This window comes from Podarcis raffonei, chromosome 1 (genome assembly GCF_027172205.1).
Source record: "Podarcis raffonei isolate rPodRaf1 chromosome 1, rPodRaf1.pri, whole genome shotgun sequence".
Lineage (NCBI taxonomy): Eukaryota > Metazoa > Chordata > Lepidosauria > Squamata > Lacertidae > Podarcis > Podarcis raffonei.
Genome location: NC_070602.1, coordinates 14,921,306 through 14,948,048, shown reverse-complemented (window position 1 = coordinate 14,948,048; position 26,743 = coordinate 14,921,306). Strand labels below are relative to the sequence as shown.

General features: G+C 44.6%; 1 protein-coding gene across 2 annotated transcripts in view; it reads left to right on the top strand.

The window, feature by feature from the left end:
* The first annotated feature begins 2,569 nt into the window (after positions 1–2,569).
* The window catches only part of EXOC3L4 (exocyst complex component 3 like 4), a 41,561-nt gene continuing 17,387 nt past the window's right edge, over positions 2,570–26,743 (top strand). For both annotated transcript variants that reach the window (XM_053367536.1, XM_053367451.1), the window contains exons 1-8: positions 2,570–2,842; positions 9,903–10,799; positions 10,934–11,179; positions 12,836–13,499; positions 14,804–14,921; positions 16,212–16,331; positions 17,763–17,863; positions 19,358–19,447. In XM_053367536.1, coding sequence (XP_053223511.1) covers positions 9,944–10,799; positions 10,934–11,179; positions 12,836–13,499; positions 14,804–14,921; positions 16,212–16,331; positions 17,763–17,863; positions 19,358–19,447 — 2,195 coding nt within the window. In that variant the 5' untranslated portion in view covers positions 2,570–2,842; positions 9,903–9,943. The remainder of the gene's footprint in view (positions 2,843–9,902; positions 10,800–10,933; positions 11,180–12,835; positions 13,500–14,803; positions 14,922–16,211; positions 16,332–17,762; positions 17,864–19,357; positions 19,448–26,743) is intronic.

Here is a 26,743-nt window from a genome sequence, read left to right as displayed (position 1 = left end):
CGATGTTAGTCCAAAGTTTGCTTACTAAATTTATATCAAAGGTTCCCTGAGATGGCCATTCAGCATTTTGTTTCGGCCACTCTAATTCACATAACGTTCTCAAGCGCTCTGGCGTCATTTTGACTCCATATGCCCCTGAGAAGGCTTTCTTAAAATTATTTAACATACATTCAAGAGGTGTATTTTCCCCCTTTGAACCTCCAACTCCCATTGTATGGCCCTGTGAAGTATCCACTCAGTCACTTACACACTCGCTTCGTGGGGTTCCTTGCCCAGTGAAGTCGCCTTACTGGGAACCGAAGTACTACCCACTCCACACTCAGGTTGTACTTTCTCACACATACAATGCGCTGGATACTTCACCACACTCTACCTCCCAACCTTTCCCTTTTCCCTACACCAGATCACCATCTGATGTACCCAGCCATGTAGCGTACTCAGTTTCCCCTTACTGAGACGCAGAAGTTTGATCAAGACTTCTCTTCCTCCCAATTAATTGGAGGGCCAAAACCCCTTTGTGCACTTACCCTTAGCGGATCCCTCTTTATTTCTCTGGTTCCCCCCGGTCCGTCGCCGTCGGTGAGCAGGGTATCAGACAGACGAGACTTCTGCGTTCCCCTGGAAAAAATGTTCCAGTGCGCGCTGGGTAAGCAGTTAGTGGTCCTCCCTCTTGTACCCTGCCCAGTAAGGCGAAGGGGCTGTGTTCCAGCAGACCACTTATCCGAGTCACAGAGGCACCATAAAATGTAGCACCCTGCTTGTGGTTAACGCTTAGCTGGAATGAAATATTCAACGCAGCAATAGAGAAATTAAAATAATAATTTATTTGTCAGACAAATAAATGAGAGGCACAGTGGTATATGGTTACCAAGCTCTGGCCTGCCTTCCTGCCCTTATGGCCAGCACTTATATTCCCTCAGCTCAGCCCCCTTGCTCCTCCTTTGGCTGCCTCTGTCCAATCAGCCTGGTTAAAATTCCTATTGGCTGTTTGCTAGAACCAATCATAAAAGATACACCCATTTCCTATTACCTTTTATGGGAGACAAAGAGCTATATTTCCTTCTATTTATAATTGGCAAATAAATAGCCATTAACCTCTACAAGGCACCTTAATTACCAAATAACCTTTTGCCCTAGACTAGGCGCCTTAACTAACATTTCATCTTTTGCCCTATTGCCCTATTCACTCCAAAACAGATGGTGGCTAATTTTATCTTTGGAGGTCATTAAGCAGAGGCTTGACAACCATATATCAGGAGTGCTCCGATGGCGTCTCTCTGTCTGGCAGGGGTCCGGACTCAATGGCCCTCATGGTCTATTCCAACTTCTTCTATGATTCTATAATTTCTTACTTTCTAAATCCTTTGCATAATTACATTTAAGCCAATATATTTCATACATATATAGTTTTTTTAGAAGAAAGGGAACTTAGTAAAAGCTAAGCTAAATTCTAAAGATTCAAAGCAGTTTCAGAGAGAGAGAGAGACCTCTTCCCTTGGCCAGCTGCTGTTTGTATTAGCTCTTGCCCTTTTAACCTTAGGAAGATGTGGCTCAAGTTTAATGGGAGGCATCATAATTAATTACTATTTTTGCAACCTTGATTGTATTCTATAATTTGTATGGTCAGTGTGACCTTTTGTTCCCAGACTTTAATTTCCTTTTACAACCCTGAGACACTGCTATAAATCAGGGGGCCCTTGATCAAGAAGATAAACAGCTGCCAGAGTATGGTTTCTGCCTGGCATGAGAGATACAAACATTTACAAATATATATTTCTTTAAGGTCATTTTTAGAATACAGGAATCTGATCAAAATATAAGCCTTGATTAAAAATGCAGGCTATGATCAGATGCCTCAGTTCTGCCCAGACACTGAGGTCCAGCACTGAGGGCCTTCTGGCGGTTCCCTCGCTGCGAGAAGCCAAGTTACAGGGAACCAGGCAGAGGGCCTTCTCGGTGGTGGCACCCGCCCTGTGGAACGCCCTCCCACCAGATGTCAAAGAGAAAAACAACTACCAGACTTTTAGAAGGCAGCCCTCTTTAGAGAAGCTTTTAATGTTTAACAGACTACTGTATTTTAATACTTTGTTGGAAGCCGCCAACAGTGGCTGGGGAAACCCAGTCAGATGGGCAGGGTATAAATAATAATAATAATAATATATTATTATTATTATTATTATTATTATTATTATTATTATTAGCCAAGTCGTGAAGTTATGTGTGAGAGGCAGTGCGGCCTAGCGGTTAGAGTGTCCTGGATCTCCACTCGCCCAGGAAGCTCCCTGGGTGCTGCCTTTTAGCCTAACCTACCTCACAGGGGTGTTGTGAGGATAGAAAAAGGAGGGGGAACCCAGAAGGAAATAAGCCAAGTGAGCATAATCTGCCAAGACAAAAGGTTAACATTTGGTTAACATTTCAGTGTGGATCTTAAATATACATATTTGCTGTCTGGGTGCCAAGCCTTTCTGCGAACTCTGCTGTGTAAATCATTAATCAAGCAGAGGTGGAATTCCCCCAAACTGACCTTTGGAACTGTTCTCAGCTTGCTATTCCATCTTGCAAACAGAAAGTAAAATAAAGGGTAACCGGAGTATTTTTCTTTTTTTACTTCCTTTTGCAGCATACACACACACACAAAAAAGCCAGCTCTGGTAGCGAACGGATTTTGGGTTTAGCCTAAAATATCCCCTCTTTCATCTCTGTTATGCTCTCCGTACAGGGTTCAGTCAAGTTTTGCAAAGCCAAAAGAAGATGAGATCACGCCCTGTCTCTGTGGAGAAGGTGTCTTGACAACCGGTTATTCTGAGGGGACTGCGAGAAATTGCAGATTTAAGAAAACCAGGTGAGTCATGAAGAGAACTGCATCTGGAGGACTGGAGGTCCCTTTTGGGTTCCCCGTCATAGTCTGTGTGTTCTAGGTGGATATGAACCACCTCCCTCCTCCTCCTAGATATTTACAAGATTAAATGGGGGAGAAGGCATAATTTACGTTTTATCAGTAGAGGACAAGCAACCATCAACACGAAAGACACTTACCATAGATTCCAGCGTATAAGACGACTTTTTAACCCTGGAACAGAGCTTAAAAAGTCGGGGGTCGTCTTATACGCCGGGTATTGGCGGCGCGGAGCGGAGCCCACCCCTCGCTGCTACTGCAGCGGCTCCGAAGCAGCAGCAGAGGCGGTGGGCAGCTGCCAATTTGGGGGGTCGTCTAATACGCCCATTAAAGGGCCCATTAGACCACAGAGCCTAGGACTTGCCAATCAGAAGGTCGGCGGTTCGAATCCCCGTGACAGGGTGATCTCCCGTTGCTCGGTCCCTGCTCCTGCCAACCTAGCAGTTCGAAAGCACGTCAAAAGTGCAAGTAGATAAATAGGTACCACTCCGGTGGGAAGGTAAACGGCATTTCCGTGCGCTGCTCTTATTTGCCAGAAGCGGCTTAGTCATGCTGGCCACATGACCCGGAAGCTGTACGCCGCCTCCCTCGGCCAATAAAGCGAGATGAGCGCCACAACCCCAGAGTCGGCCACGACTGGACCTAATGGACAGGGGTCCCTTTAGTAATACGCCCAGTCACCTACTACACAGGAATCTACGGTAAATATTTGGTCTGTTTTAAATGAATTGTTAATAGTGCTATGTAGTAAGTGTTATGTAGTAATCTGTGCCAGCCCTGCTGTTAGGCACCGTGATACAACTGCCTCGGGTGGCAGATGGTGGTGGGCAGCAACAGCTACACCTGATCTGTTCCTCTTGAGCTCTTCCAGCCTCTCTTCAGACCAGTGGCGTAGCGGGGGGGGTGCGGGGGGGGCCGGCCGCACCGGGCGCAACATCTGGGGGTTAGGGTTAGGGGGCGCAAATCCACGGGTTAGGGGGCACAAATTACTTGCCTTGCCCCGGGTGCTGACAACCCACGCTACGCCACTGCTTCAGACAGCAAGATTTCTTGGGCCGTTTCAGCAATGTTGTCATTTTTGATATGGCTGTTGTTTTGGGACTGTTTATATTCTCTGTACCACTTTGAACCCGAGTGCATTTGTGGGAAGTGTGGTTTGTTAAGTATGCTGGGAATTGTAGTTCTTTGTGGGATAAACCACAGTTCCCGGGATTCTTTGGGGGAGGGGGCAGGTTTAAAAGTACTGCAGCAGAAGTCTGTGACTGCAACCATAGGGGTTTGTATGCAAACCTACTATATAGATCCCATTTTTATGGTTTATAATAGCCACATGGAGTTAGCGCAAATGCAATGCTCTCTATCCCTTTACACAGTGCCATTTTTATAGAAAAAGAGGTGCCGGAACTCACCATGAACACCTCCTTTGCTCTATTAGAATGGCAACAACGGCCCCCACCTGAAAGGTACCAGAACTGAGTTCCGCTGAGTTCCAGCTGGAAAAATGCCCTGCCTTTACACTGATTAAAGGTCTGGGAGTCAGCTGTTGGAATATGGCGTCCTCTAATCCTTCCAGCCTCTCACTTCCACACGCAAACTCTCCATGCTGGGCTTTGCTATGGTTGTGTATCCCATGGGCATGGAAAACCAGAGTTCATGCTAGCCAGGGCTTTAGATGGAAGATAAAATAAAATAAAAGCACAGGGATTAGTGTTTATGCCATACATATTTAGAACATGGGCTCACTTGGTGCACAACGGTCCTCATTCTGCCTGGAGAGAATAAAAGCACTCAGATGCTGATCTTGGGGCCTGGACAGTTCATGTGGGGAAAGGTGGTCCTTTAAGTAATGGGGCCCTGGACTGCTGTAAAGATTACCAAGTTATTACACATTAACTTTGAAATGAGGTATATAAATGATCATACAGTGGTACCTCGGGTTAAGTACTTAATTCGTTCCAGAGGTCCGTCCTTAACCTGAAACTGTTCTTAACCAGAAGCACCACTTTAGCTAATGGGGCCTCTTGCTGCCGCCGCACGATTTCTGTTCTCATCCTGAAGCAAAGTTCTTAACCCCAGGTACTATTTCTGGGTTAGCGGAGTCTGTAACCTGAAACGTATGTAACCTGAAGTGTATGTAACCCGAGGTACCTCTGTATTGAGCCAGAGCATTGGTCCATCTAGCTCAATACTGTGGACACTGACTGGCAGCAGCCCTCCAGGCTTCCAGGACTTACCTGGAAAAGCCAAAGATGCAGCCTTTCCCTAAACAAAGCATATAATGCTTGACAGCTGGGGTGTGTGTGTCTTTTTCTGTGTGTGATGGGCTCTCCTACCTTCCCCAAACACCACTCATATTAAATTGGGAATAGAAACTGAAGTATAGGTGGGTTCCCACAAGGCAGGACACAGTGCTAACATAAAGAACCTTTATTGAACTAACAGAACTGGACAACAGGGGCAAAGCAACTGCTTATATACATTTCTGAAGGCCTGGGCCACTCCCACTCCCAACGTGATTGGCTGTCTAAACTTCCAAGCTGCGAATTGTGACTCAAGAGTTTAAGGGCCAATGGTAGAGGCCCAAATCCTGAAATGTTCCATGATTGGATATCATGTCTCCAATCAGAACACAGGGGCTCAGAATCCTTAGTCCAGTCTCAAGACAAACACAGAGCACTGAATGCATAACAGAAACTATCTTGGTCCACTCTTCTGTTTCTTCCACCTCCATAATTACTCAAATCCCTTTCTTTCAACTGAAAGAAAGAGCTGTAATTTTCTCCTAGTGTCTTTCTCTCTATTTTGTAACTTGGATTGCTGTTTCCTTCGCCTGCCGTGGTTTCTGGGCTTTAGCAGCTATCTGACCAGCAAAATTTGGTGGCAGAGCCCTCCCAGGCAGCCACAAGTGGCAGCGATGGGTGGAAAGCTCACCCGGTGGTATTTCTGCCTGTCACACCACTCACTGAAAGGACAGGTCTAGTGTGGGAGGGGGCTGGGGAGCTGCCATCCTATGGTGCCATAGAAGTAGAAAAAGTGGGGTGTTGGTAGGACAGCTAGGTGCCATAGCTGTCAAGCGTCCCTTATTTGGAGGGACAGTCCCTTATCCCAGCGCCGTGTCCTGCTACTGCCTCTTAAACGTCCCGGGTTTCAAAGGAAGCAGCTCCTCTCCCTCTCTCCCTGCTGGCCAGGGAGGCTCCAACTGTGTTGCTTGGCTGCCCGGCCCACCCCCCTCCGGCCTCCTCTCACCAGCCTCGGCCCCCGGGAACCCCTCCCCTCCTGGACTGGCGGGAGCCTCGGGCCCTTCCGCCACCATCCTCCTTGCGGCCGCCAAACTGGGCGTCTCTGCCTGGGGCCTCCCCTCTGCCCGTCACCGCTGCTCCCGCTAGGCCGTACTGCGGCTGTGCTGCCGAAGGACCCAAATGAGATGGGCAGCCTGGCATGGTCTATGAATTGATGAGGAGCCTTGAGAGGAGAGTGAGGGCAACCATAGAGAAAGCAGTTTAGAGCGAGGAGGAAGAGGAGGAGGAGGAGGCGCGGGCGGGTGTTCCAAGGGCTATAAGGGAAGGACCGCAAGCGCTTCTCCCATAGATTTGTAGTGGTAGACTAGCACAGATGGCCTGTTCTGCGGGTTTACTTCGGACACTATTCCCCCCCCCCCTTCCTCCCGCCCCGCCTGATGGAACTGAGAGCTGCAGACGGAGCACGAGAGAAAAGATACAGAACTGCAGCAGCATCTTCGTAGCTTGGACTTCTTTTTGCGCGAAAAGTGGTTGCTGCTTGCAGTTATTTAATTGCAGTGTTTCATCAGCTGGTATCTTGAGCAGCAACCTCTGGAAACGAAGGGCTAAAAACCGGCTCTGCTCTCCAAAATTACCTGGTCCCTTTTAACTGGTTGACTAAAATCCCTTATTTTTGCTGCTGGTCCCTTATTTTCATGGCTGCCGGTCCCTTATTTTCAAGGCTGCTGGTCCCTTATTTTCAAATCTGTAAGTTGACAGCTATGCTAGGTGCTGTCCTTAAGTTGAAAATAAATAAATCATTAGCTGTACTTTTTCTTCCCCGTTCCACTTCCTGAAATTCCTTCCGCAACACATTATTAAAAGCACAGGAGCTTCATTTCCCCCTTTACACTTGGCCGGCCTACCAAACCCGGCATTACAAACACGGATTGCACGTTTCAAAACCACAGGGCAGTAACCAAGGCGATCGACGTATTTCTGATTTCAGAAAACTTAAGCTATCGAGGGCCCCTTTTAACCCAGGCAGAGTGTGCAAATGAGGGTTCGCCTTACAGGTCAGGAACAAGTACTGAATCGACTCCAGAGATCAGGCCAATAAGCGGCGCAGGGAAAAATCAATCCCTGGACTTGCCTTGACCTGCTTAAGATCCTTGGAGGTTTTCCATCTTCAGCTTCACTCAACGGATTGACAGAGAGGAAGGGAGCCCTATTATAGTGTGGAGATTGAATGTCATCTTTTTAGTAGGTCAGGGACATGCCTGGATGTAGCATTGAACACATCTGGCCGGTGGCGGAGTGGCAAAATTCAAGGTGTAGGAGCTCATCATTATAGCCTTTATAACCAGGCCTGCAGGGAGACAGGCCTGGGTTGATTCATTGTTGTTAGGGATCGGGGTTGGAAATCCAATTAAGTTGGCTCCTTAAATGCAAACCTGCCCAATTTGCATTTTTCAAAATAATGTGCAAGCAGCCAGATCCATTTGCACTTCTCCAAATTTGGAAATGCAGTTCTCCAACCAAGTAACGTGTCAAAAAAATGCATGTATTAGGGTAAAATGTGCAGAAATATGCAAGTATTTGTGAAAATCATAGAAAACTGCACTATATTTAGGGGGGAAATGGTTTGCAAAAATGCGTGCATTGGACGAAATCGCATACAAAAATTAGGTTTCTTAGGATAAATTCACAGAAAAATGCTGCTGAATTTTCACAGCGATTTTTGAAAAAGTGCTAATTGCTAAAGAAATTTGGAGAGCCGTAATTTAAGATTAGAAAAATGAGAACTTGAGAAAACCCAAACTGACAGATCTGACTATGCTGTCCAACAGCAACAGGAGGAAACTGTGTTTATTACCCCTGGTGAAAGTCCTGAGATTATCAATGTGTTTTATGAATGATCTCAGACAGACAGACTGGGATTTATACATGCAGGCTTTGTCCAGGGCTCTGAGAATGCCATGGTCTTAGCCTGGGACCAAATGATGTGGCTTATGGGTGGTGTGTGGGCAAGGCCAGAATAAGACCTTTAGGAGCCCTAAGCACTTAAAAGATTTGGGTGCCCCAATTAGGGCTGCCATACATTCAGAGTTTCCCAGACATAGCCTGGATTCGTCCATCAAAAACCCAGCTGCATGGCAGCCCATACTGGAAGTGCAGATTTTTTGGTGATTTTCCTAAAAAGAAAAGAAAAGCTCAACAACTTTGCCAAAAAAAGCTTGTGTCCGGATTTTCACTTTTTGAAATATGGCAACCCAAGTCCCCATATTTATCTAATTCAATATATACACTGTAAAATCATTTCCCACCCCCACCCCCCAAAATGAAACGAAACAGTAAGATGGGAAATAATGCTTCTTTTTGTATTTATATTTTAGGGTGGGAATTCCCCTACTTTTTCTAATTGCAAAGCCTTTGATCAGGTCCTCAAAACGAATATTACATAACACATCTGCTTCTAGAGTTAGCAGAGATAAGGCATGCCTTGTTGCATAGTTGGGATTTTTAATGTACTTAAACGGAGAAAATGAACGCTCGGCTGAGCAATTTGTGACCATTAGTGTTAAAAATCTGGCAATGGAATGTTTCTGTGGCGCAACCCCCCCTTTTTTGATGCATGTGTTTATTTCGCTTAATGGTTAATTCAGTCTTGCATATGGGTGCTTAAATCTCTTCTGGAATGAAAGGAGCAGGGTGGGTGTGCAACAGCAGCCTCTGCAATTGGCTGGCAATATGACTGTATATGCTTTGGGGGGGGGATGTGTCATGTGAGATGTTTCAGCTTCCCCCCAGCCATCTTCTGCCCCTCATTGCCCCACCATCTCTCATCCAGCCACAGTCCTTGGAAACAACTGCCCAGCCCAAACTTTTTCTCTGTGCTTGCAGAGGCCTCTTTGCATCTAATCTGGAGCTGTTTTTCACTCTAGCAGTCAGCTAGACACCACCCTCCAAACTGGTTCTTACAATTTTTATGGTCAGGCAATGATACTATTACATTGTGCTGGGCCCGGGGGTAACCTGTGAAACACTGTTCGGGACTGGTCCTGAATCCAAAGGTTCTGCTGGGAGTCGGTCCGACAGTGCCAAGGAAGGACATAAGGCAGGAAACCAGGCAAGGACAGGTACAGGATCTCAGGCAGGATCTGGCATACAGCAATGTTCCTTCCACAACCTGGGACGGGGTCTGACAGCCTTTTATCTTTGTTGGGGTAGCGGCCGGTCCTGATCCCCCAGCGACTCACCTCCCTGTCTCGCCCGAAGGCGAACACTCCTCCTGCGAGTACTCAGGTCTCTCCTTCTCTCAGACCTGAGTCTCTGCAGCTCAGGAGATGTTGGTGGGTGAGTAAACCCAGGAGCAGCCTCAGCCTCCCCTGACCAAACTGGTAGTGGAGCAGCTGTAAGTGATGGCCCAGCTGGAAGCAACGAGGTAATCCCCGCATCTGGAGCCAGGGCAGGCTCAGGCCCCTGACTTGGCCCAGCTGGTGTTTGTTGCAGGGGAACCTGTGCAGACTGGGACTCTTCAGGATTAGACCCCATACTTGGTTCAGATGATGCCTGAGGCAAAGGATCCGGTGCACACTGAGTCTCCTATGGTTCCGAGTCCGAGCCCGAGTCCCAGGCCATCACACCCATATGTAAAGCTGGCCTTACTGATAGTGGATGTCTACTGCACATGTCAGCAATAGTTGTTTCCTGCCTTCCACTTCTGTAACATACTGATTAACTTTCCTGCTTTGTTTCCCTGCCCTGGCCCCCCCCGCCTCCCACAGTAAAAAAAAGAGAGAGAGAAGCAAGGGAGACGAGTGGGGAAATGGAGTTGCCAGCGTCTCCAGAAAAATGCACAGAGAGTGAAATCGGCAGTTGTCTTCCCAAAGATTCTCCGCCCTTGAGTCAGCAAGGAGAAAACAAGCCCAAAAACTTCATTAGGGGTATCAGAGAAGTGCTGAGCTTCAGGGGAAACACATCGAAACTGGCCAAAGAGAAATTGCCTGAAGCTAAAATGGATGGAGATAAAACAGAAATAAGCGGGAGGAATGGGAAAATGGAGGTGCCATCACAGCCGGAGTCTCCAGCGAAAAGTACGGAGAGTGAAGGTGTACAGTGTCCTCCTGAAGACTGTCCATCCTTGCATAAACAAGGAGAAACCGAGCCAAAAAGCTTCATCAGGGGTATCAGAGAAACACTGAGCACCAGGAAAAGAAAGTCTCAAAGTCTCAAAGAGAAATTAAGTGACACTAACACGGATGGACATAGAACAGAAACAAGAGAGACTGATGGGGAAATGGAGCCGACAGCAGAACCAAAGTCTCCTGCAAAACACACGGACGGTGAAGAGGCATCGAAATCTGCCGAAGAGAAATCTACTGAAGTCAACGTGGGTGAAGATAAGGCAGAAATAAGGGAGGCGGACGGGGAAATGGAGCTGCCATCCGAGCCAAGATCTCTGGCAAAACATACGGAGGGGAGTGAAGATGGCAAGTGCCTTCTCAAAGAAAAGGAGCCCCAAAACATCAATAAGATAATAAGAATGAGCTTGAGGAAAGGTAGATCAAAATCTCTCAAAGAGAAATCGGTTGAACCTAAACTAGATGAAACTAAAACAGAAATAAGGGAGAAGGAGAAGGAGGAGAAAATGGAACCTTCAGTGAACTACACAGAAGGAGAAGGTGACAATTTGTTGTTGTCAATTGTTTTGAATGTTGTTTTTAATGCTGTAACCTGCCTTGGGACCTTAGGGTGAAGGGTGGGAAATCAATCAATCAATCAATCAATCAATCAATCAATCATTGTCTTCCCAAAGGTTATCCGCACCTGAGTCATCAAGGAGAAGACGAGCCAAAGAAATTCAAACCAATTCGGAGCTTGAGCCTGATGGGAAGTGCATCAAAACCTGTCAAAGAGCAATCGGCTGAAGAAGCGGACCCCTCCTGGTCCAGCAAGTCTTTTTCATTCTTAAAGAAAAAAAAGACCAGCCTTCCAAAGGAGAGTAAGGAGCCTGAAGAAGAAGAAGAAGAAGAAGACCATGTTCAGAACGAACCACTGTCTGGTAAGATATTGAAGATGCTGTTGCTTGATGTTGTTTTTCTGGGTTGTTCTGGATGGCCAGGCTTGAAAACAGGTGTACAGTTCTTTCAGCATATCACAATACAGGGCATATTTACTATACCAAATCAAATATTGAAACTGAGTTGAGTGCTGGTGCCTTCCTTGTCAATTCGGTCAATGACATTTATCCGGTACCCCTACTGAACGAGACTCAATGGGTGTCCATCAGAAGCAGGGACTTTTGGGTGGTGGTGCCATCCTGACCACTGGCTGTGTTGTTTCACGGATCTCAGGGTCCTGTACCGTTCAGCCCCCTTTACTTTTTTGTTCACATATCAACCTAGGGAGGATGGTGAGATCTGAAAGATACTGCTCTGAGAGCTCACAGTCAGCATTCTGGATGAGCAGGGAACTGAACCCAGGTGTCCCTCAGCTATTATGATTTGTGGGAACGACAATTAGGAGATTTGCTTTCTTGCTTATAAGTGCCTCTTAGACGCTGCTTTTGTTTGCTTTCAGTTTTGCGTGAGTCTCTTTTTATCTGCCGGAATGTGCTCAGTGCTTGTTTCAACTTTGCCTTGAAAGGAAAATTGGTAAATTAATTGGGGTCAGCCACTTTTTCGAAATCTAATCTTCAGCGCCTGCCAGAGCCCAAACTCTCTGTCTGTCAGCGGTATTTTGGTACAAGTTGTTACTAGCCAGCTGCCTTCGCTCACATCACACACAGAGGCACTAAGCAAATCATTTCTGTGCATGTGAACTACACAACCGCAAAGTGCAGAGCAGGTATTTAACTGGGCCATGATGGGAGCAGTCTCTCATTACACTGCACAGTTTTATCTATCTCCATCATGTCCTTTTTCTGAACACAAAAGCTTTCAGTACAGGGGTGAACAACCCCAGGCCTGGGGGACAAATCCAGCCCTCTGGCCTGCTCCATCTGTCCATGGGACTCTCCTCAGGCCACATACCCACTCCAGCCCTCCTTCGCACTCCCTTAAGAGTTTCTGTCTCTCTGGAATGTGCTCTTGAACTCTGATAATGACTTTAGCAGGGGACTAAATAGTACAGTCACCTCCCTTGCATCCTCCTTGTGAGCTTTTCCATCTTGCTGTGACTGTCAGTTTGCATTTCTTAGTGCAGAAAGTATTGATCTTTCCTATTCTCTTAATTCAAGAGGGTTCTGGAAGCTTCTCTGTGTGAAAGAAACAAGCAGAAGGTTCATGATGTTTGGGTTATTCCTTCAGAGAAGCTGAATATACCGGTAGCTGACTTAAACTGTTATCTCTTCAGCCAAGGCCAGAAGGAGCCTGAGTTTCACATTTTGTGTTTCTCTTTTCCGTCTGGTGTGGTGTTCTGTATGTAGTGTTAAGGTTTAGACTTATTATAAGTTATTTTAAGTTTAAGTTAAGTCTGCCTTAACTGGATTTCTTATGGCAGTGCCAATCCTGAATGTACTGGATATGTTCATTTGCCTTCAGTAGCAGTAAAGCTCTGCTGGATGAAATATTAATTGCCTCTGGTCTATTTTTTGGGAATCCTGCAATGTGGTCACAGGTTCCCCACCACTGCCCCAGAGGAACTATTCCAAATTATTTCTGAAGAGGAAAACATGCAGTAGCTGTGGCTTGCTCTCACACTCCATTTCTCTCTTTAGTTATGCAGATAAATGAACTTACTAAAAACGGGCAACTTCTAGAATCCTTCAAAAACATCAAGGGTTTAGAAAGGGAGCTTCTGGCTGAAATAGATGCCAAGAAATATGAAGACAACCCCAAGGAATGCATTGTGAAGGCCAAGGACATTGACTTGCTCTACGACTTGGTTTCTAAGGCCATCCAGCGTATCGTGGAGGAAACCCTGGAGCTTCCCAGGGTAGATGCAAAGGCTTTAAACACTCTTGTGACTCTGATCGCAGAGGAAGAAAAAGCCCATGCTGGGGCTACAAGCATCACTGCCCCATCCGAGGCTGTGTCCAACCTTGGGTTAGCCAGGAACTGGAGGCAGCTTTGGGAAGACACTGTCAAGCGAAGTGTGGAAATCAGGGTCTCAAAAGTGCCTGTGCCACTGAAGGAGGACAACACCTCTTGGCTGTCGATACACTTAGGATATCTCAAAGAAGTCGTAAGAACAGATTTGTTGACAATCAAACACTGGGTACACAAATGCTATCCACCAGACTACAGTGTGGGCGATGCATACCTGAAAGCTTTCCACAAAGCCCTCTCTTTGCATTTACAAAGCATCCTGGAAGAAGATGAGAGCCTGGGATGCAATCAATTCTATGCAGTACTCAACTGGGTCACTAATATATATCGCAGGTAGGTTTCCCATTAATCACATGATGATTAGGAAAAGGTAACGGACCCCTGGATAGTTAAGTCGCAGATATTGTTTGGTCCATGTCACAAGCTATAGGTGCTGCAGTGTTCAGTAAAAAAGGTAAAGGTAAAGGACCCCTGGACAGTTAAGTCCAGTCAAAGGCAGCAATGGGGTTGTGGAACTCATCTCGCTTTCAGACAGAGGGAGCCGATGTTTGTCCACAGACAGCTTTCCGAGTCATGTGGCCACCATGTCTATACAACTTCTGGCGCTACAAGACACTGTGACAGAAACCAGAGTGCACGGAAATGCTGTTTACCTTCCTGCCACAGCGGTACCTATTTATCTACTTGCACTGGCGTGCTTTTGAACTGCTAGGTTGGCAGGAGCTGGGACAGAGCAATGGGAGCTCACCCCATCGCGGGGATTCGAACCGCTGAGCTTCCGATCAGCAAGCCCAAGAGGCTCAGTGGTTTAGACCACAGCGCCACCCATGTCCATGTGATTTCCATGTGATCAAGATGCAGCAGGATTGTACCGCTGACCCCTCCCACATGCTTGTGTGGATTCCTTCAGCCTCCCCTTCATATTTTTGTTACCCTGGAATCCAGTAATTACTAGGACACCATTGGAGGCTACAGAGTCACTGGATAATGAAATGAACCTGGTTCCTGGCTCTAGGTCTGATGCTGGTAATCTGCTTTGTGCATCTCTACATTTTGTAAAGTTTAAAATTAAAAAAAATACAAAACACTGTATGCTAAAAAAAGTGCACACGAAAAGCATGCAAAATAATAATAATAATAATAATAATAATTATTATTATTATTATTATTATTATTATTATTATTATTATTATTTTGCATGCTTTTCGTGTGCACTTTTTTTAGCATACAGTGTTTTGTATTTTTTTAAATTATTATTATTGTTGTTGTTGTTGTTGTTGTTGTTGTTGTTGTTGTTGTAGTATACTGCCCTTCCAAAGATCCCAGGATAGTTCACAACAGAAAAATACAAAATGAGAATACAGAATGCATAATAAAACAAAAACAAACCAATAACCCTTCTCCGACAAAAATATTTTTAAAGCCATAGATTTTTAAAACGTGTAAAAATAACACACCAAAATGAATTAGATTAGGGACCACCCCAGCTGTTGCCCTCCTTTCCTTTAAAGTGATGGGAGGGAAAGACTTTGCCAAGACCAGTAAGGTATTTTCTGTAAGCCAGATTCTGTCCACAGGCTTCTGGACGAAGGTCCCAGGTGTAGAAACATCATGGAATGCTGTTTTTGTTTTTGTAGTGAAAATCTCTTAGGATGCCCAGATCTTAAACCAGAAATAAAAACTGAAGCTCTGCCGGATTTGTTAACTTCAGAAGATTTAGACAAACTGAAGAGCAACTACGTTAACTCTGTCCAGGTAACATCTCAATTTCCTTGTATAAATTAAAGGAGAGGGTGGGGAAATTTGCATCGCTGATTGAATCCTTTGAAACCGAACACATGCTGCTTTTATTCCAGACTGTAGCGTTCAGTGCCCCAACTTCCTTTGGAATGAAGTGATCGCCTTAGAAAATGCATTTATGAATGGGATCCAAAGGCCCCTTAAACTTCCACAGGAGCAATGCATTATTTGTTGAATGGAGATTCCTTGTCTACTTCCTGGTTTACATATGGGGATGGGGGTGGGGGGAATTTGATTCAATTATCATTTAAAGGCAAACCTATCCAGTGCTCAGGGATGCAGGTGGCGCTGTGGGTTCAACCACAGAGCCTAGGGCTTGCCGATCAGAAGGTCAGCGGTTTGAATCCCCGCAACGGGGTGAGCTCCCATTGTTCGGTCCCAGCTCCTGCCAACCTAGCTGTTCGAAAGCACGTCAAAGTGCAAGTAGATAAATAGGTACCACTCCGGTGGGAAGGTAAACGGCATTTCCGTGCGCTGCTCTGATTTGCCAGAAGCGGCTTAGTCATGCTGGCCACATGACCTGGAAGCTGTATGCTGGCTCCCTCGGCCAATAAAGCGAGATGAGCACCGCAACCCCAGAGTCGGTCACGACTGGACCTAATGGTCAGGGGTCCCTTTACCTTTACCTTTAACAGACCCTAGGCCACAACAAAGGCATGCAGTAGGGCATAATCTCCAACATTTCTCCGATGAAAATAGGGATGCAAGGAGCATTGAGAAGTGAGTGTGAGCTCTTTTCATCAAAGCCCCATGACGGGTTCATTTAGTGTGCAGGTTTGACTAATGTACACATTCTTGGAAGCAATTTCTCCTAATATAATGTAACTTTTGTACATTATTTTTTCCCTTTACCCTAATAATATGCATTTTAGACACATTACTTGCCTGGAGAACTGCATTGCTAAATTCGGCAAATTCTCAAGGGTGGCTGTGTTTTGCGGTTCAACATATCGTTTGCAAAAGGGAAGATTTGAATGGTTTGTCTTTAAATGCGGACTGAATTGAATTCTCACCCACCCACCCACACTTAGCAGTGGGCCACACTGTTTTGCAAGGCAGTTTGTCTGCCCTTTCTGATTTTTCTCAAGCAGCAGAACTTGACCAGCTTCCAAAGTATCTTTTCGATCCATTTTGAAAACTATTTTACTGGAGCGCTACAGGGAACTGGGATGCGTGTGCATAAAAGAAGTGTCTGCATATATGATTATGTTGATCTGTGTTGTTCCCCTTTATCTAAATATTTAGCAGGAAACCAAGAACTGCTTGGAGAATATTTTGATGCTGGAGACCAAGGAAAAGTGGAAAGGACAGCCAGATGAGCGAAAAAACCCATACGATTCGTCGCTGTCCTACGATATTCAAACGGTATTTGCTGAGATTGTTCATAGCACATGCATGTTCTTTGATTCCAGGGAAATTGAAATATTACCTTCTGGTATGTAGGTGTTGCCTACTGTGCTAATTTATGTTAGTCACGTCCTCGGAGAATGTATTAGCAAAATGTAGTTTTATTACAATTTTTAACACTGCCACCCCTTGCTTCCTAGCTACAAATTAAACCTGCTGTCAATTGTGTCACAGACATAATAGGCAACTGATTTTTAGAGTCTTTTTAGAAGGAAGGAAGGAAGGAAGGAAGGAAGGAAGGAAGGAAGGAAGGAAGGAGTGCAGAGAACAGGGTTGTTACAAAAAGACATTTGGTGTGGAGAAACCACTTGCTACTAGGCCTGCAGCAGTCTCGAAAAAAGAAAGAAGGAGAGAGAAATTGGGGGTGGTGTGTGTGACCACAGCAGAATGACAACCTCCCACATTTAATGAGAGAGAGAGAGAAATAAAAGCCCCTGCTAGATTTAGGGATTGGGAGATCAATGAAGCCAGGAGGAACTCATATTTTTGCAATTTGCAGTGGGCTGTCATTTCAGTTAAATAAAATGCAAAAGAAATAATAAACCCATATTGGGAGAAAATAAAATTTAAGGTGAGGTGTTTTGGAGGGAGGGCTTTTTGTTCTGCTGTCATTACTAACGTTTCATGGGATTATTATATGTTTTCAATAATCAAAAAGTATATGGCTTAGCAGAAGTGTTGGGAATTTTGTAAGGGGGTGCAGCAATTGCCTTTGTGTCCTGTTTGCTGGCTTCTCTGAGGATCGGCTTTGACCACCTTACAGAAATAGGAAGCTGGATGCAGCGGACCTGATTCAGCAGCAAGGCACGTCTTATGATGTTAGTCTAACAGGCTTCCTCAACCTCAGCCCTCCAGATGTTTTGAGACTATAATTCCCATCACCCCTGACCACTGATCCTGCTAGCTAGGGATCATGGGAGTTGTAGGCCAAAAACATCTGGAGGGCCGAGGATGAGGAAGCCTGATGTTAGTTAAGGCACGGCCATCCCTCAGAAATCAGAATAACACAGGCCTGCTGGTAGGGATGGAGCAGAAATGTGATTCCGTTTGCATTTAAAGGCAGCCCTGCTTAATTCACACTTTCTGAAATAAAATGAGATCCTTCAGAAATTGCACTTCTCAAAAGCTACACCCCACACACTTTTTTAAACCTTTCCCTGACCTTTGAAAAAATGATGAGGTGTTTTACTACCCCAGTTGGTTAAAATTCTGGCAAATAGATTTCCCTAGCCTCACCCAGGTCCTTCTTGTTTCCTCTTTGCAAAATGCAAGCTCTGGCATGTTCTGCGTCTGCCACACCTGAAAAAATCATTGAGGTGCCCATTGTACTCCTCAAACAAAGCCATTGCCTCTCTGCTTTTTGTTACATCCCTTGTCCCCTTGGACCAGCTCGCCAAACAACACAGAAAGGTAGCCGGCTGCATTTGCGAAAAAGTGGAAGACGCCGTTCTCAAAGGTATCGTGAAAGAAGTGACAGAATTCCTACCACGGTAAGGTCTGCTTGTTTCAAAGTACCAGTGTCTAAACTGGATCACGTTTTATGCTTAATGGTTCTAGCAAATAGGCATGATGGGAAAGCATCAGCTGTTCTGAGGACGGAGCTCAGAGGCTTTAGCTCAAGTTCAGAGGCAAATGCTTCCTCTTCAAATGAATCCAGATTCTGACTCTGACATCGCCAGCAAAAAGAACTTCAGGCGGAAGAGCTGGAAAAGAAATCTGGGGCCTGTTTGACCATCTCTGCAAATCACAATGTCCCCAGCACCAACTGCATATTGCTTCTCTAAGCATGAAGGACCCATTTTATCTGACCTGGCTAAACATGATTGATAAAACTATCATCCAATAACTCCCCTGACTTTTATTTTATTTTATTTTTGTATTTATTTTTTATTAAATTTTCTAAATTACATTTCAAAATATTCATTTAAACAACCGTAAACCAATGACTTCCCTTCTTCTCTTTCTGTGGTTCATTCTGCATAACATACATCCCTGCATATTTTGCATACACTAAACCATTCAGTAGTCCATCAAAACTTATTTACACTGTTGGATTTATCTTAATGCTACCAGCGTTTTTAAATGAACCCAATTTTCACCCATATATTCAGTAAACATTTTCCAGTCTTCTTTATACGTATGTTCTTCTTGTTCTCTTATTCTATATGTTAAATCTGCAAGCTGCACATATTCCATCAGTTTAAGTTGCCATTTTTCTTTGGTTAGGACCTCACTTGTTTTTCATTTTGGGGCTAACAAAACACGGGCCGCAGTAACGGCATACATAAATAGGCTTTTTTAACAGTTGGGAATTATCCCCAATGAAAAGGACTCTGGTGTTTTTTTTTGAAAGGTACTTTTAAACGGGGTTTTTTTCCAAATAATTATGTATCATTTCCCAATCCTCTTTTACCAGTCCACCACATATGATAAAATGTACCTTAAATATCATTACATCTCCAGTACTTATGTGATTCGGACTTATACATTTTAGCAAATCTACTTGACATTAAATACCATCTGTAAATCATTTTCAAAGATGCTGTTCATATGCTGTGAACTTCAAATCGCTCTCCCAAAGTTTTTCCCAGCTCCTCTGACTTTTAAAAAACCCACATTAGACAGTGGAGTTTGTTGTAAAGGAAGCCAAGCTGTGAATCCCCACAGCCAGTAGGTTATTCCTTAACCCCATGGCTATTGGACTAGACCAGTGTTTCCCAAACTTGGGTCTCTAGCTGTTTTTGGACTACAACTCCCACCATCCGTAGCCAGCAAGACCAGTGGTCAGGGATGATGGGAATTGTAGTCCAAAAACAGCTGGAGACCCAAAGTTTGGGAAACACTGGAAAGACAGACAGGATTTCTGCTAATCCTCAAATGCAGGATTGCTCTTACAGGGAAGGATGCTGAAATCTGTGTTCTTTATGCTTGTTCTGTGTTTATCGCTGGTTAGTGGCCATTTTTAATAAGCAATTTTATTACAGCTTTGGGAAAGCATTTTTGGACCAAGCGAAAGATCACCCCCACTTTCTGATGTTCATGATGGCCTACCTTAACAGCTTCCAGGACTTGAGGTAAACCTGTTTTTCCCCCCTCACCCTGTGTTTGAAGAGGAGATGTTGGACCAGATCTTAGGATTTAGCACAGAAGGCAAATTGGTTGTGTTCTTTTGGACAACGGAACATCCAGGGATCGTTTTGCAGGGAAAATACAATTCCTCAGTCTCCACACATTGTGCTGGGTGGAAGTACCAGTATCAGGGGAAGTTATCCAACAAAGGTAAATTAAGGTGTGACACAAGTTCCCTATGCCCATTTTACTGCCTTACAATTTCTTTTTAGAAAGCAGCCCTGCACAAAAATTACTAGTGTACCCCCAAAAAGATGAACCTGCCCACTAAGAGGCCAGTAACCCCCTTTTACATTCTGGTTATGGAGATAGGAAAGTGGACACACCCAACCACCCACCCCAGCTTTCATACCCATCCATCATCATCATTATTATTATTATTATTATTATTATTATTATTATTATTATTATTCCCCACCCATCTGACTGGGTTGCCCCAGCCACTCTGGGTGGCTACCAACATATAGTATATAAAAACATAATAAAACACTAAACATTTAAAAACTTCCCAATACAGGCATGCCTTCAGGTGTCTTCTAAAGGTTGAACACAGTGGTACCTCAGGTTAAGAACTTAATTCGTTCTGGAGGTCTGTTCTTAACCTGAAACTGTTCTTAACCTGAGGTACCACTTTAGCTAATGGGGCCTCCCGCTGCCGCTGCACTGCTGGAGCACAATTTCTGTTCTCATCCTGAAGCAAAGTTCTTAACCCGAGGTAATATTTCTGGGTTAGTGGAGTCTGTAACCTGGAGCATCTGTAACCTGAAGCATCTGTAACCCAAAGTACCACTGTAGTTACTTATCTTCTTGGCTCAGGGGTCGTATAACTCCATAGCATCCAACATCTCTCCACTGAAAATAGGGATGTCCTAAGGAAAAGTGGGATATTCCCGGATCAAATCAGAAACGGGGACGGCTTCTGTAAATCCAGGACTGTCCCTTAAAAATGGGGACACTTGGAGGTGCATTCGCCCATAGTCACCATGGAAATCAATGCAATAAAAATTAACATGCAATCGGAAAGCCAAGAGAGACAAAAACACGTTATCATCTTACAGCCATTCAAAATCTATTTAAACACAAAATATAACTAAAAGCATTAAAAAATATATATCAGTAGCCCATTTCACATATATGGTATGTTTTTAGATTTTATTTTATGCACTAGCATTATTCTGCCTCTAGGTGGCAGGGCACCTCCAGTAATTAGCAAGACAGTGGAAGGGGCTGGAAATAAATTCAGCTTGTTACTGTCATTTTTTTATGCACAGAAGAAACCCAAGCAGGCAATTAAAAGAAAAACAAGAAATTATTGTGTAAACGTAAATATACATTTTTTTGTTTTGAAGGATTAGTACACCCAGCAATGTGTGGGGTGCATTTTTTTCTCCAAACATGGTTAAAAAAGAAACAAAAACAATTGCAATGACTAGGGATGAGCAAATCTGTCAGTGTTGATTGTACTTAGTTTCTTGTTTTTCCCCCCTTCAATTCACCACATTTCTGCACCAGTTGGCAATTTTAAAAAGAAGCTGCTCATGAAAATTCATCTGCATTTTAGTGTACATTTCTCCTAGTATTGTTGTTGTTGTTTAGTTGTTTAGTCGTGTCTGACTCTTCATGACCCCATGGACCAGAGCACGCCAGGCACTCCTGTCTTCCACTGCCTCCCGCAGTTTGGTCAAACTCATGCTGGTAGCTTCGAGAACACTGTCCAACCATCTCGTCCTCTATCGTCCCCTTCTCCTTGTGCCCTCCATCTTTCCCAACATCAGACTCCTTTCCTGGGAGTCTTCTCTGCTCATGAGGTGGCCCAAGTATTGGAGCCTCAGCTTCAGGATCTGTCCTTCCAGTGAGCACTCAGGGCTGATTTCCTTCAGAATGGATAGGTTTGATCTTCTTGCAGTCCATGGGACTCTCAAGAGTCTCCTCCAGCACCATAATTCAAAAGCATCAATTCTTCCGCAATCAGCCTTATTTATGGTCCAGCTTTCACTTCCATACATCACTACTGGGAAAACCACAGCTATAACTATACAGACCTTTGTTGGCAAGATGACATCTCTGCTTTTTAAGATGCTGTCTAGGTTTGTCATTGCTTTTCTCCCAAGACGCAGGCGTCTTTTAATTTCGTGGCTGCTGTTACCATCTGCAGTGATCATGGAGCCCAAGAAAGTAAAATCTCTCACTGCCTCCATTTCTTCCCCTTCTGTTTGCCAGGAGGTGATGGGACCAGTGGCCATGATCACACATTATCAACTAGTATACACATTACTGCAAACAATTTCCTCCAATATGTAGACATGTTTGTGCATACTTTTTGTTGTTGTTGCTGCTGTATGGCATTGCAAAATTCAGAGAAGTGCAGATTTATAGGATAACTGTGTTCCTATTTGTGTATTGCGTTGGAAAGTATGAATTAGGTAGGTTTGCGTTAAAATGTGAAGTGAATGAATTTCACTCCTTCATCCCTAGTTTGGGTTTCCTTTGGAATGAGCTACAGCAGAGACTTTGGTGTCTTTATGATATACAGTTTATTTACACGTTTATGCGACCTGAGCCTACGATAAAGATGCTGACCGCATTAACACCCCAAGACAACTTTGCTTCCCCCATAGCTGCAGCCTTGGATTCAAACTGAAATCAAGCGTCACTCTCACTCTCTGCCTTCCCAGCCTGTTGCTTTTCCCCTTCTAGCTCACGTCACTCAACTCCCCATTCTGGCTTTTTCTCTTTCTAATAACCAGCCGGTCGAGGGAGGAGCCCCATCCCTTCGTCATCTGGCACAGATCCATTTCCTTTCTTGCATTAATGGCGCACAAACCTAGGCTATCACCTCACCAGGAATTTGAATCCTTCCTCATAGAGCCAGTGTGGTGTAGTGGTTAAGAGTGGTAGACTCGTAATCTGGTGAACCAGGTTCACATCTCTGCTCCTCCACATGCAGCTGCTGGGTGACCTTGGGCCAGTCACACTTCTCTGAAGTCTCTCAGCCCCACTCACCTCACAGAGTGTTTGTTGTGGGGGAGGAAGGAAAAGGAGATTGTTAGCAGCTTGGAGACTCCTTACGGTAGTGATAAAGCGGGATATCAAATCCAAACTCCTCTTCTTCTCATGGTTTAACACTTGGATCCCCAATAATGCTAATAATTATTATTATTTATACCCTCCCATCTGGCTGGGTTTCCCCAGCCACTGTGGGCGGCTTACAGCACATAAAAGAATTAGACATTAAGAAAATTTCTGATACAGGGTTGCCTTCAGATGTCTTCTAAAAGCTAGGTAGTTGTTCATTTCCTTGACATCTGGTGGAAGGGCATTCCACAGGGCAGGCGCCACTACCAAGAAGGCCCTCTGCCTGGTTCCCTGTGACTTCACTTCTTGCAGTGAGGGAACTGCCAGAAGGCCCTCGCCGCTGGACCTCAGTGGCTGAACAATGGGGGTGGAGACGCTCCTTCAGGTATACTGGGCCGTGGCCGTTTAGGGCTTTAAAGGTCAGCACCAACACTTTGAATTGTGCTTGGAACGTACTGGGAGCCAATGTAAGTCTTTCAGGACCAGTGTTATATGGTCTTGGCAGCCACAAATCTGCTCCACCCAATGTTTGCATTAAGCTGCGATTCAAAACATAGAAAGCTGTTTTACACCCATTTGGGCCATTGGTCCATGTAGCTCAGTACTCTCTACACTGGCCAGCAGTGGCTCTCCGGGGATTCAGGCAGGGTAAGGGCAGGAGCATCTTACCCATAGAGGCTAGTGGCGCCAAGTTCTGGAGGGTGCCAGGGAAGAGACGGAGGCTGGACGCAGCACCTCCCGGCATCAGCGCGCCACCCTTGCCCGCCTCCCCCATGCCGCACTGAAGCAGCACCGCGCCTGGAGCCTTCGTCTGCCATGGCCACCGCGGCACGAAGCAGCCAGCTGCACTGGGAGGCACTGTGTCCAGCCTCCACATCTTCCCCACCGGAGGAGCCGCCCTCCAGCTGCTGCCAACCTCCTCCAGCCCCGCCAGCAGCGCTGTCCTCCCTAAAAAACTCTGGGGAAAGGGGGGGCACTGGAGGGAGTTTTGCACCACGGCGCCAGATATGCTTAAGACAGCCCTGTATAAGTCATCCCAACCTCTGAAGAGCCACAGGTTCCCAGCGCCTGCTCTAGAGCCAGCGTGCTGTTTCCAGGCACCAGGTTCACCGATTCCGAGATTGTGTGCTGTGTTACACATCTTCTTCTTTTTTTACAATAATATTTATTAATTTTCATAGATAAACATAACAAAAAGGGGAAAATGAAAATGAAAAATGAAAAACTTAAAGTACATAAAAAGGAAAAAGAACTCCATTAGTTAATTAAAATCCATTTTCATAAACATATTGCTTGACTTCCTCTAATCTCTTCCATCTGAATTTCCTGGTAATTAAATGTAGCAGTTTCCAATATCATTATTTCATAAAACAATATTACAGTCATATTCCAATTTCCTAACTTTTCTTATAGTGCATTTTCTTATTTATATATATTTAAATCTAATTTAATCCTAGGCCTGATTAGTTCTTTCAAGTAGTTACATATCATTAATATTACAATATTTATTCAAATAGTCTTTAAATTTCTTCCAGTCTTCTTGGTATTCCTCTTCTTTCTGGTCTCGGATTCTCCCGGTGTTACACATCTTAACCACAGTACACCACCTTCTCAATCACTTTCTTGATTAGATTAGAGACAAATTGACGGAATGGTTTCAATATCACCAGATGAATGATATTTTTAACAAAGATAAAATAAAACATGGCTTTAATAAGAGTAAATCAAACATAGAATTAATATTAATAGAAGGAAAGGCCCAATTATTAACCAGGGTCTACAATTATCTACAATTAAATACAGATGAGGAAATCAAAGTGGTAATGACGAAATGGGCAATAGATGTGGGTCACAACATCCAGTTTGAGGCATGGTCTAAACTCTGGAACAAGGGCATAAAATTTACGGCATGCACTGTATTAAAGGAAAACATCAGGAAGGTGATGTATCGATGGTATCTCACCTCAACCAAGTTGGCAAAAATGTACAGGATTAGAAGTGAAAGATGCTGGAAATGTTTAGATAAGGATGGTGATTTTTACCACATGTGTGAAAAAACAAAGGTGTTTGGGGACAGTATATACAATGAACTTAGAAAAAATGTTTAGAGATACCGTACCTTCCCTAAAAGGCCGGAGGCATTTATTTTAAGAATGGTTGGGGATGAAATACCAGATGGGATGCTGTGTTACACATCTTAACCACAGTACTCCCCCTTCTCAATCACTTTCTTGAATCCATCTGCTGCTTGGCTGACCCCAGAGCACAAACATCTCATGCAACACCAGTTTTTCCTCCTCTCGGCCAGCAGGTGAACAGTGTCACCATCTTGGGATTCCCTGACGGATCTCACCCTGTGGCTGACGGCTTGGGGGGAATTCCAGAAGCATATCCATCACTCAGGAAGCAAAACACAGACCCGCTCCTAAGCCAACTGGCAAAGGCGGATGCAGAGCTAGGCATTCTCATACCCTCCAACATTTCTCCCATGAAAATCGGGACGTCTCATTCCATAATAATCATTTTACTATTTATACCCCACACATCTTACTGGGTTGCCCCAGCCACTCTGGGCAGCTTCCAACATATCTAAAAACATAATAAAACATTACATTTTTCTTTTTTAAAAAAAACAAAACAAAACCTTCCCTATACAGGATTGCCTTCAGATGGCTGGGGGGTCGGATCATTCCATACCCTTTTCATTTCTCCAATGAAAAGAGGGACATCCTAAGGAAAAGTGGGGCATTCCAGGATCAAATCAGAAACTAGGATGGCTTCTCTAAATCAGGGGCATCCCTGGAAAATAGGGACACTTAGAGTGTCGGTGTTATGTACTGAGTTGAATAGGATCCAAAATGCAGCAGTCTGATTGGTCCTAAAACAATGCAGCTGTATGATTGGTCTGCAGGAGCCACCCAATCCAGCTCCAGGTGGAAGTGAATCCGCAACCTGATTGGCCTACAGGTGAATCCCAGAATTAGCCAATCACGTGGGGCCCATTGTGTAAATAATGTATATAAAGCAGACACTTTGGGGGGACTTGCATTCTTCACTACTATGAGCTGAATAAAGAGCATGAAATCCACACTTGACTTCGGGTATATTTCACATTTGCAAGAAATTTAGAAACACAGGCTTTGTGGAACTTCTCAAGGGGTATCTTCACACACCCCAGTTCCTGACCTGGAGGGAGAGAGGAATCCATCTTGGAAGAAAGGTGGAGTAGAAATTTGAAAAGCCCAGCCAGCACATTTTGTGAAAAGACTTCTATATAGGATCTAAAAATACACAGATGTATTAAAATGTAATCAATTTGTTAACTGATTAATCGTTTAAAAGCCAAAACCTTTAATTGGTGCATGACTCCTCTTTCGATTCTTCTCTTTATCATTACTCTGACTTCATTCTTACTGGTATGCAGCGATCAAGCTGGCAAGTAGCCATCCAGCATGCAATTTAATTTCAGGCTTTTAATTTCACCTTCGCTTCTGTTCCTAACGATGGGAAATTAAGGCTTCTAATTAAGACAGAGGTTGGCAAAAATCAATTTGGATCTTTGGGAAATGCCATTTATTTTGAAGTTGTTAAAAGAGCAAGGCGTTTAATCAGGAAAATAAGCGGCCAAAAGAAAACCTTAAATTTCAACATCGTTGTATTTGGCCTTCTTTGGTCTTCCTTCATCAGAAATCAAAGTGAAATTATTTAGCTGTGGGTTCCTAGACTGCTTACTCTACACTAAATAGCAAGTAATGCAGGTGGTGCTGTGGTCTAAACCACAGAGCCTAGGGCTTGCCGATCAGAAGGTCGGCGGTTTGAATCCCCGCAACGGGGTAAGCTCCTGTTGCTAGGTCCCTACTCCTGTCACCCTAGCAGTTCGAAAACACGTCAAAGTGCAAGTAGATAAACAGGTACCACTCTGGCAGGAAGGTAAACGGCGTTTCCGTGCACTGCTCTGGTTTCGCCAGAAGCGGCTTAGTCATGGTGGCCACATGACCTGGAAAAACTGCCTGCGGACAAACACCGCTCCCTCAGCCAGTAAAGCGAGATGAGCATCGCAACCCCAAAGTCGTTCGCGACTGGACCTAACGGTCAGGGGTCCCTTTACCTTTTACCTTTAATGCTTCATGACTGCTGTAAGCAGAGAAAGGGGGTTGCTCTTTAAG